This window comes from Haliaeetus leucocephalus, unplaced genomic scaffold (assembly GCF_000737465.1).
Source record: "Haliaeetus leucocephalus isolate CR32 unplaced genomic scaffold, Haliaeetus_leucocephalus-4.0 Scaffold201, whole genome shotgun sequence".
Classification (NCBI taxonomy): Eukaryota; Metazoa; Chordata; class Aves; order Accipitriformes; family Accipitridae; genus Haliaeetus; species Haliaeetus leucocephalus.
Window position 1 is genome coordinate 37,528 of NW_010972637.1, and position 11,067 is coordinate 48,594.

The window sequence follows — 11,067 nt, forward strand, 5'->3', positions numbered from 1 at the left end:
CAGACAAGTAACAAGAAAAGATTGAATCTTTACAGAGACTGTGTGAAACATCCAGAATAATATTCAGAAGAGAATCACAGCTGTGATTTAGAAACAGTATAAGTACTTAATGCTTAAGAATCTAGTTGAGAAGGTAAGAGAAACCAGGGGTTGTGATTCAGTAACTGAGCATGAGGTTTCTTACCTAGCATTGATAACTGTGCCGTGAAGGATATGAAATGAAAGCTGGATTAAATTCTTTGTTAGATCCAAAGTGGCAGTTGTGTCCTTTTAAGTCAGTACTTTCCTTTGAATTCAGTAGGCCTTCATAGCTCTGCTACTCAAATCTGTCATATTTGTAAGATGAGCACAAATCAAGCCCATACTTGTACGCCAATACCATGAGTGTTATGAATGTTTGTCAGTTTGCAGTGGTGTGCACAAGAGATTATGTAAAATGAGACACATTGCAGAGTAACACTTGTCACAGGATGTTATATTCAACCCAGACTCAGAAATTAGCCCTGCAGCCTTCTCAAACACCATTAAAACTAAGGGCAATAAAAAGAGCTGAGGTCATTGCATTTCAGGACCACACTGCCATAGCAAATGCCTGATTTGTAGCTGTTAAATGTGACTAGCTGCCAAGAGTCCAGGGAACGATTTGGAACAGCCCATAGTTACTGAGTTGCTGAATTGCAGAAATGTGTTTTTTCCCTTAGCGTGGAGCTGACAGATGTTTTGTCCTGTTGCCTTGGCAGTTAGCATTGTGTATTGAATTGAGTGCTCTCTTGGTGGAATTATCTTATATAAACACAAGGTAACATACAATGTTTGTCTTCTTTGTTGCCTGTGCATAATTACTTGCAAAATTCTAGTGTTGAAGCAGTATCACTAAGGCTGCTCTGCAGTAAATAATTTATAAAAAATTTCCAGTTTAATAATTTATGTTAATATGGACTCATTAAGTCTATAAATAGTGTGACAGTAAAAAAATAACTTGGAGATGTAGGTGTAGTGCACACCGAACCAGTGGAAGAAATTGTACTGATTTTAGCAGGATTTAGATCAATTCATTAGTCTTTCAGGTAACTTTCAATAGGAAAAAAGACTGCATTAAAAAGTAGCCAGATACCACTGTGCTAGTTAACCTTCTCAGGCTTGAACTGAATTTTCAGGGAGTTGTAAGAACTGGAGTTTAGAGTTGGTGTTCTATTTTTCATAGGAGTTTTTTGGCCTTCACATACAAGTCATTATTCTGGAAGAAGAGTTATGAGGGTGAAGGCTGCTTAATTGGGAATGCTATATAAGCAGAAAAGAATAGCTAAAGGTATTTAGTAGTAGTGTATTAGGCTCGTGGTAGGATACCAGTCGTGTTCTGTGATAGTTGGTGTTCTCTCACTCTTTATTTCTAAGAATGAATTTGTACCAGAAAGTACGAATGTGGTGTTGGAAAAGTTGCTGCTGATAGTGAGGCGTTGGCTTGTCCTACAGGAAGAATTTGTTGGCCTTGAAGACTGAAATAATGAATGTAGAATGTTTTGAAAGAGTAGGACAATGAGATTATTTTTCAGTGTGCAAGGTCATGTACTCTGACTAGTAACAGGGATTTTTTTTCTGTAAATTTCACAGGTTAGAAATTACTGAAGACTGAGTTGACCATGCAATTAGGTGTTTTAATGAAAAAACAGTGCAATCCTACATTTTTATCAGGTCTCTTATTGCAATACTAGGTTTTATGAGGTGTGGTATTTAGAGCTATAGTATGGTATCTTGTACATGGCCCTGGGGAGACATACTCTTGTGTAAGCTGTTACACCTATGAATGGAAGCTACAAAAGAGAGCTGTCAGGAGAGCTGAGGTGTGGGGAACCAGTTCTGAAAGAGGAAACTGAGTTTACCTTGCTGTGTGTACCCAGGCAAGCTCAGCTGTTTTTTCTAAGGCTTTAGGGTGAATAAAAGGGGGGAAAAATAGAAACAAGAACATGTAAGTTTAAACTGGCTTGGGATATGTTTGAGCTGAAAGTTAGGTTCTAATCATCAGCAGCTGATTAATAATGTGTGTGGAGATGCAAATACTAATTTACCTTCCTCTAAGAAATAATGAGATAGGATCATGAGTTTGTCATTCAAGACCAAGTGATAAAGATTTCAGGTTTTGAAGTATCAATATTTCATTCATATTACACTTCCTGGCTGGCTTCAGGTGTGGGACCATGTTTGACCGCTAGTCTTGAATTTGTGTTCCATCATTTTTAGGGAATGCTTCCAACATGAAGAGGTCTTAATCTGTTTTAGGATGCCATAAGTGTGGTATAAAATGTTTCTCTTCCAAAAAATCTAGATGCATCTAAATTCAGTTATCATGCTATTTTTTTCCCTGTGGATATATGCAGCTTGTCAAGGGAATTGAGTTTCTAGGAATCTTTCCAAAGGAAGTCAATCAAGGGCAATTTAATGGTGGCTTGGTTTAGAATTAAAAAAAACAACTCAGGTTTATTCTCATCAGTGAGACAAGAAGCTGAATAATGAATTTAAAAGGTTGGAACTTTTTTCTGCTTACAATGAGTATTGTAGAGTGGAGAAAAGGCCCTGTGTGTTCTTCCCAAAGTGAGTATCGGGTGAAGCTGCTAAGCAGTATTATTTATACTGGTTTAATGAAGGGAAATGGGATACTAAAATTTGAGTCAATATTGTGTTGATAGACAGAAGCCTATAGATCACACCAGGGTGATTACAACAATATCTCCTGCAGGCTTCAGTGCTCTTTTTACTCATGTGCAACATTCCGTGATAATGCTACTGTAGAATAATCTTCTCATCTTTCTTAAGCAGTAGTGCAAGAAGTCACTGGAGACTTCGAAAGCATTCATTTGAAAACATTCTCAATATATTACATTTTCTTGATCATATCACTAGTATTTCAGTGTCCTCTGTATATTAACAGATGTTGAAGTGTGATGAATTGGGAGGCAGAACTATTGTCACTGCCAAATTATTTTGTGGCCTTACACATGCCTGGCTGATCAGACAAGAGCAAATGCTTCTGCTAAAACTGACGGTTGAGAACTTGAGTTGTAAGAGACTAGAAGACTTTCAGCAATGGCTCTAGCTCCTGCCATCCAAGTTACTTGTTTATAAGACTTCATTTTACACACACTTTCTCTTGTATAGTAGTATCACTGTAAACTGTGTGGTTAGATGTCAAGACCAAACTGTCTGACTTGTATTAAACAGGTGACAGGTACCAAGCTGAACAGCTAATTTAGTTATTTATTGTTAGGTTCCTCCAGTGGTGGGCTCTCAAGTAGTGGCTTTGGTCAGAAGACTGTTCCATCTCAGAAGCTGGGAAATCAGTGGCAGAAATCCACAAAACCACAAAGTGCTTCATGGCAGTCCCAGACTAAATCCAGCACAGCAGCTAAACCAAATTACACAGTAAACTTCAGTGTTATTGGAGGACGAGAAGAAAGAGGAGTCAGAACCCCAAGCTTTGGTAAGTTTTCTGAAGGCATTACTTCTAACGGCCTGTGTGAAGTTAGTCAGATGTGCTGTTAACTGCAGAAACTCTTGTACCTTCATCTTTTTATTTACGTTTAGGTTGTGTCTTAGTAGAAATCAGAAAAGAGCTTGGCAAATCTGGTGTCCTGCTTTTGCAAAGCTACACTAGAATATCACAGAGACAAGCTGACCGTGGCTCAGGTATTTGCAAGTCTGGGCATAAAGTCTCAAGGCTACATTCACTCACCCACATGGGTACTGGTTTTGTATCACTGGGTTAGAAAGGTAAATTTGATCTCTCCAGGGAGAGATGGTTGATAGCGTTGCTTCATGCTAGTCCACTTGTGATACACAGGTAAAAGCATGCAACATTTTTCTTAGCTGAAGAATAGTAGCTGGTCTTACAAGACTGAGGTTAAACTTACTGGAAATTCTTGTGTTTCAAACAGGGATGGGGATGGGAGCAGGTAGAATCATTCTTGGAACCAGTCTGTTAAGATGTTCCAACTGAATAGGCAAACCTAGAGGTATAGGGGTGGGAATGGCCTCTTCTACATTAACCTTCTTTGAAAATTTTATTTTCCTGATGTGTTGGTATTAGGATTGTGCCTCCCTTTAACTGGTGTATAAGTGAACAGCAGGTACTTCTGTAAATTGAAATGATTCTGTTGATCCTTTCTGGAAAGAGGTGACAGGATGGAGAGGTAGTGGCATAAGTTGCAGCACTGGAAAGTCTGATTGGAGAACAGGGGAAAAAAATTCAATTAGCATGATGAAATGCTGAAATGGAGCAGAGGATGTTGTGATTTGTCATCCCTGAAAACAGGTGGACCTCAACTGGACAAGGGCCTGAGAAATTTACTAGTTGTCCTTGTTCTGACTGAGGATTGGACTAGATGACATCCAGAGGCCTCTTCAGAATTCAGTTATTCTACAGCTTTCTAAAATTTGTTGGTTCTGTAATGACTATTCATGTTTATATCTTATCCCTTCATTATTCTGTGTAAGTTTCAACATATTTAAGTGTGGACTACATACTTCTGACTAGAGTATTGTGTATGTGGTCACTTGAAAAACTGCTGCACAGCAGTTAGAATTACTTTACAATGGAAAAATGGAAACATTTCCAAAATCATGAATAGGTAGATGTGTACTCCCTCAAATCTACTCCATTTTTGAAAAAAGAGAACGTGCAAGTATTGAGTCACATGTATGCACATGAGGTTATCTGTTGTGCTGGACTGAACGCTTGTCAATAATCTTTTTTATTCCTATTTTTCTGTTCATCTTGTGGCGTCTATCAAGCCACTGAAGAATATTTATCATGGTAGTAAGAAGTGTCATGCAGGTGTATCCAAGTGCAATATATTTCCCCCATTAATGTATTGTCCTATGTAACTTTTCATTTAATGTTTTTTTTTCTCCTTTCATAGGTCAAAAGCCAAAAGTTTCAGAAAATGACTTCGAGGATCTCTTATCTAATCAAGGATTTTCAGCTAAATCTGATAAAAAGGGACCAAAGACCATTGCTGAGATGAGAAAACAAGAAATGTCTAAAGATATGGATCCCCTGAAACTCAAGGTTTGTTTAACAGTAATTTTGATTTAAGTGCAAATCTGAGTTTATGCTTAGAACTGCTGATAACAGAGCAGAAGGATACAATGTCTAACAGAGCAAACGGATAAAGCAGAATGAAATTTTATCTGTATTTAAGTCATATGACTGTAGAAGTTAATTAGCATGAACAAGAGTCAGTTGGCAATGAAGCAGCAGTGACAGTAGCACAAAGTGTGTGGATGGAACACAAGTTCCTGTTTCTTTCAGCTAAGCTTGGAGAATTTAAGAACCTGTTTTCCTGTCAGTCCATTTCTTGAAGCCAGAACTGTTCTTTATCTCTAGTGTTTGCAAAGGTCTCCTTAGAAAAGATGGATTTGGCTGATAATACAAAACTACACTTTAAAAAACCAGGCAGGTGAGAATAGCTGTCTTCAGTGACTGCTTACTTGCATTTACCAGTTAACAAGTGCTACTGCTGTCCTAAGAAATTACTAAAAGATGCAGTTCTGGAGATGGGCTATCGAACTAGTCTGTGGGGTGTTACCTGATCAGATCTTCAGACTTTTTATGTATTACTCATTCATAACATGACATATTAATATACTCCCAGTTTTGCAGTCTTTACGGTGCTTTAGAAAAGTTTATGAAAGAACTTTGGGGGGATGCTGAAATTCATTTTCATAAAGTGTCTTACCTGAAGAGAGCATGCACAGCTTGCATGGGTACCTTTTAACACAAATCACCATAAATGGAGGTAAATACAGATTTTCATTTACCATACGTGTTGCTGATAGAGGGCAGAGATTTTCATACTGCATAACGCAGTGTTCAGTGAAGACACTGTATCACTATATCACAGTGGCTTGAATATTGCTGTTAAAGTCTGTTTAATGGCTGGTTATTCTCATCGGCTTTCATGGGGATATCTGAAAGAACACTTTACTTTGTGCACCTCTGCAGGTTTCTTAAGTAAACATTAACTATTAATATGTGTGATCTGAAACTTTTGTACAAAACAAGTAAGAATTTTAGTAAACTTAACGTTGTGCCCTGACAGGGAGTTAGTGTAATTGTAATGGATGTTTTTAATTACTGCTGTCAATTCTCTTATCATTAATTTTACAGTGTTTTGTAATATGTAACTATCTCGGTAATTTCTCTTGCAGCGACTGAATTGCTGCAATAGACTAATAACAATGAGCTACTCCCTAGTGGCAGATGCGAAATACCACTTTTGCATGGCTAATGATCTGGGTGCCAGAAAGAAGAATGTAGTAAGACAGTTGGACTTGGGGGGTGAATGCAGCAAAACAGCTGTATTTGAGTCTTAATCTTGTACTCCTGCACAGAATGAAGGTTATGTCTCTAGTTAGGCTGAGAATGCTTACAGTGCTGCATTCAGTTCTATACATTCTGGTTTTCCCAGATTCTTGAATGGATTGAAGGAAAGGAGAGAAATATCAGAGCGTTAATATCCACTCTTCATACAGTCCTTTGGGAAGGGGAAAATAAGTGGAAACCAGTCAGCATGGCAGATCTAGTGACTCCTGAACAAGTAAAGAAGTACTACAGGAAAGCAGTGCTTGTAGTTCATCCAGATAAGGTGAGTGTGTTCCTCTGATCTTCCCTTTAGGAGGAAAGCAAACTGCTTTTACTACACCATGCTAGTCAATGACAGATGCTGCAGCCTTGCTTCTTGATTGGCACCCTAGGTGCTCTTTACTTTGCTTACATTGTCTTCTGAATTTTGTGTCTTACTGCATTCAGGTAGTACAGGATTTTTCTTGTCATCCTGACACAACACAGAATTCAACAGATAAATGTTAACAAATGAAAAATCCTGTGAAGGTTGTACTGAGCACCAGTCAGTTATGCTGGGTTCTGACTGGCTGCTGGCAGGTTGGGAGCTGATTAGTGGAATCTGCTTTATTTCTACCAGCAGATACTTCATGTCTCTTAGAACAAATCATCAGTGTATGAAGACTCAGAGGCTGCCACAGTAAAACTGGGGAAAAACCTACTGAACCTCTTTTACTAAACAACTTTACTGGGAACTAGAAAATGTAAACTTTGCTAGAGTAAATAAATTAGCAGTTGAAGAATACTTGATGAATATGACATTCCAGTTGTCTTTTTAAAGTATTTAATGCATTCTATTGCTGTTTGTTAGTCTCCCACTGTATGAAGGTAGCTTCTTGTTCTGAGTTGTTGCTCCAGGCTGTGTTTTAGATATAAAGATAAGCATTGAATATACCTGGTTTAAATTTTCAGGCTTGCCTTCAATGGTGGTTCAGTGAGCAGTAGTTTAAGTCCTATGTCATCTTGTATCCATAACAGAGAAACAAGACATTGTTCATTCTTTTCTTCCTGCCATCCTTTGCAGTTCTTGGCCATGTGGCTTCCTCCACCTTTGTGGTGGTTTTTCGGTGCTTTCTGTAAGCCCCTTAACACATCAGAGTCAGAACACAGGTCTATTTGAGGTATTTTCTTCCTTGTTTTTTTTTTTTCTGCCACCTTGAGTTCAAGCAGTCCCGTAGGGTTTAGGGTTATTCCATGCGGGGCCCGAACGATAGAACACCAATACGATGATTAAAGTTGCCACTTTATTGAGCCCAGCTGATCATTCTTATTCAATTCTCTAAGTTGTTTAGAAGCTTTGATTGGCTGTTACATGCAAGCATTTGGTGTCCACGCGCACAAGCAGAAACTGTGATTGGTTACATTGATACTGTCCACGCGTATAAACATAACATACAGTTAGTTATACTCACTCTGTACACGCGCATACACACAAGATATAATTGGCTATGTTAGTTAGAGCATGCAAAACTTGTCTTAGTCCAATTGGTCGAGATAAGCCCCTGAATTGAGGTTGTTTGTGCCAAATTCCCTTTATCGTGGAACGTGCACCTGTGTTTTTCTAATTGGGATCTTTCTTTTTCTGTCTTCTTGTTTATCCTGTTGAAGGCCTTCTAAAGGCATCTGGAATGCTCTTGCGACCCTGAGCTACTTTTAGGCCCAATAACTAAATTCCATATAATTGAACCCTACAAGTCCCTAAAAATGTCTTTAAAGTACTGCAGCTGGCAAAAGCCAACCAGCAGGAGACGGGGAAGGATACTGGAGAGGGTTCTCAGGCTTCCCGTTTGTGTTGGAAAGAACCTGTTAAAATGACTTATCTTGTGGGACTGGATCTTTACTAATGATGGGTATTGGGTTGGCCCAGAGGCAGGGCTGCTGTGAAATAGACAGGGAATCAGGAGCATGCTATCTTTGAGTATGGAGGCAAATGCGCAGGAAGTGCTATGTTGTTAATGCTGAATCTTAACATCATTCACAATTGGCAACAGATTCCTCTCCAGGAAATCCTATCCAAAAGGAGTCATCTTAAGTAGTGCTTAAACTTTATTCTTGTACGCTACTGCAAGGTCTGTCAGGAAGCAATTCCAAAAATGACTGAATTTCATCATTAACTAATATTAACCAAAACTAGTTATGAAAAGAGCTTGGAAAACTGTTTTTAGCTAAGTTTCAGTTATTTATGAATTGCAGTAAAAGTTTGAAGTAATGTAAGGAAACCAAGGCTTTTGGCTTTGTTTAAAATACTTGTGGCAAACTTTGGATAAGATTGGAGAGATCTGTGTGTCTGAAGGATTATATTCACACAGCAGTCTAAAGTTGCTGAATAAGATAGCAAAAATATAAAAGAGGTGAGATCTTTGTCACGTAATTCCTGATATTTTTATGCTTCTAATATGTTCTGTTTGTTTTCAGGCCACAGGACAACCTTATGAGCAGTATGCCAAAATGATCTTCATGGAATTGAGTGATGCATGGTCAGAGTTTGAAAACCAGGGATCAAAGTCCCTTTTCTAAAGCTTCACCTTTTACAGAACTACTTCTGAAAACTGGACCTGAGCATTGTTGTGACTTTATTGCACCAATGATTTATGAAGCGCTTTTCCATGATTTTAGCAGAGTTTCTAATAGCGCACTTAAATGTGTTGATGTATTTCGTAAGATGTAGAGTACAAAGCATTACATAGATGCATTAAGAAAACAGCTGCTCAGTACTTCAAGAAATCACAGTCTGGGAGTAAAGATTTCCTTTCAGTTTTAAATATGGTAAAACAGAATTTCAGTGAAGTGATTTCTGGTATACTAGTATTAATTATAAATCATTCCAATCTCATTGATCTTTGCTTTACCTCTACCTTCCTGAATTTGTCTGTTACTTTCAGTAGTTTTGTGATCCAATTTTGATGTTTGGTGCCTGTCACCTTATTCAAAGTGCTTTAGTTATCAGCAGTGAATTTGCTTGGCTTATCTCAAACCTGAAGGTGTATATTTTCATCTGTATTTTATGTAATCAGTCTGATAATCATTCTGTAAATAATGTTTTCAGACAATACCTGTGTTTCTTACAATAAAGTAACAGTTGTTAGCCAAAAAGACACCAAATGTGGGATAGTCAGCCAAGGTTGTTCTTGATTTTTTTAAAAATTTTTTTACATATTGTGAATCTAGAAAAAAATCTTGACTTTAAGGTCTGCACGTTCCTGCTATTTTGTTATTTATTATGAACCTTTGGAAGGCAGTACTCTGACATTTTCCTAGCTCTTTAAATGGTGTCTTTTGCTTCCAATTTCAGTGGAACATTCCTTCCATTGGACTTCAGATGCTCTGATAGAAATAATGTTATTCTGAAACTTGAAGTGTAAGCACAAAACATTTTACTCTGATTTGTCTGAGTAAATACTACATTACTCATTATCATCTGGAGAGTATTTCAAGTGCTTTAACACATTTTGCTGTATGTCTGAACTTCTTGTATTTTTGAGATATGCATGACATCAGTGTATGTGAAAACATGGGCTGTATTCATAGACTGTTGCATTTCTGCTCATCTACCTTCCATGCACTGGCTAGTGCAAGATGAATAGAGACAAAACTTGATAGCAAAACTTGCCATGTTTTCTCATCCATGTTCAGAAGGCAGTTTGTGAATGAATGCAAATGACCAATGACTGTTATACTCTCTGTAATAACAAAATGCAATTTTCATATCAAGTTTGAAAATGTTGGAAATTAGTATTGTGATATTAAAGCTTCGGCAGCAGTCTTTTGAACAGTACAGTTAGACATTCAAGGGGATATTTTTGATCATCTTGCTGTTTTGTACATTTTGCATGCTTAACTGAGTGAGAAGCTGTACTATTATCAGAGGTAGTTGTTTAGCTGCTAGATCTGTTCTGTTCAGCAATATCTGAACAGAAAACATGAGATTCTAATGCCACCTGAACAGTGTGGTGGATGAGGTTTTCCACTGCCATGCCAGCCTGAGAGCTGATGGGTTAGAGACTCATGAACACAGGTTGCAGTTTGTACTCTCTAAGCTCAGACCGACACAGTTACTTATTAACCTCTGATAAAAGGTTTTGTGTATGTATCTTCAGATATATTTAGCTACTGTGATTTTTTTTTAAGATGGAAGCCAGGATCAGTTATGGATCAGAAAGGTTATATATTATTCATAGAATCATAGACCAAACCTTGGAGATTAGCTAGTTCTAAACCCCCTGCCATGGGCAGGGCCACCTTCTATTAGACCAGGTTACTCAAAGCCCCATCCAGCCTGGCCTTGAACACTTTCAGTGATGGGGCATCCACAGCTTCTCCAGGCAACCTGTTCCCAGTGTCTCACCACCTTCACAGTAAAGGATTTCTTCTTAATATCTAACCTAAATGTACCCTTTTTCAGTTTAAAACTGTTGCCCCTCATCTTTATCAATACAGTCCCTGTTAAAGAGTCCCTCCCCATCTTTCCTGTAGGCCCACTTTAAGTACTGGAAGGCCACAATAAGGTCTTCCTGGAGCCTTCTCTTCTCTAGGCTGTATGACCTCTACTCTGTAGCTCATCTTCATGGCCCTCCTCTGGACCTGTTTGAGCAGATCCATGTCTCTGAGCTCCATGCACTCCAGCTGGTCATAGAGAGTGACACCTGCTCCTCATCTCTTCTGCCTGCCCT

At 38.3% G+C, this 11,067-nt stretch overlaps 1 protein-coding gene across 2 annotated transcripts in view; it reads left to right on the plus strand.

Moving 5' to 3' along the window:
* LOC104830848 (cyclin-G-associated kinase-like) overlaps window positions 1-10,725 on the plus strand; it is a 46,486-nt gene extending 35,761 nt beyond the window's left edge. For both annotated transcript variants that reach the window (XM_010566019.1, XM_010566018.1), the window contains 4 exons: window positions 3,263-3,475; window positions 4,914-5,062; window positions 6,465-6,641; window positions 8,813-10,725. In XM_010566019.1, the coding sequence (XP_010564321.1) occupies window positions 3,263-3,475; window positions 4,914-5,062; window positions 6,465-6,641; window positions 8,813-8,914 (641 nt within the window). In that variant the 3' untranslated portion in view covers window positions 8,915-10,725. The remainder of the gene's footprint in view (window positions 1-3,262; window positions 3,476-4,913; window positions 5,063-6,464; window positions 6,642-8,812) is intronic.
* The last annotated feature ends 342 nt before the right edge of the window (window positions 10,726-11,067 follow it).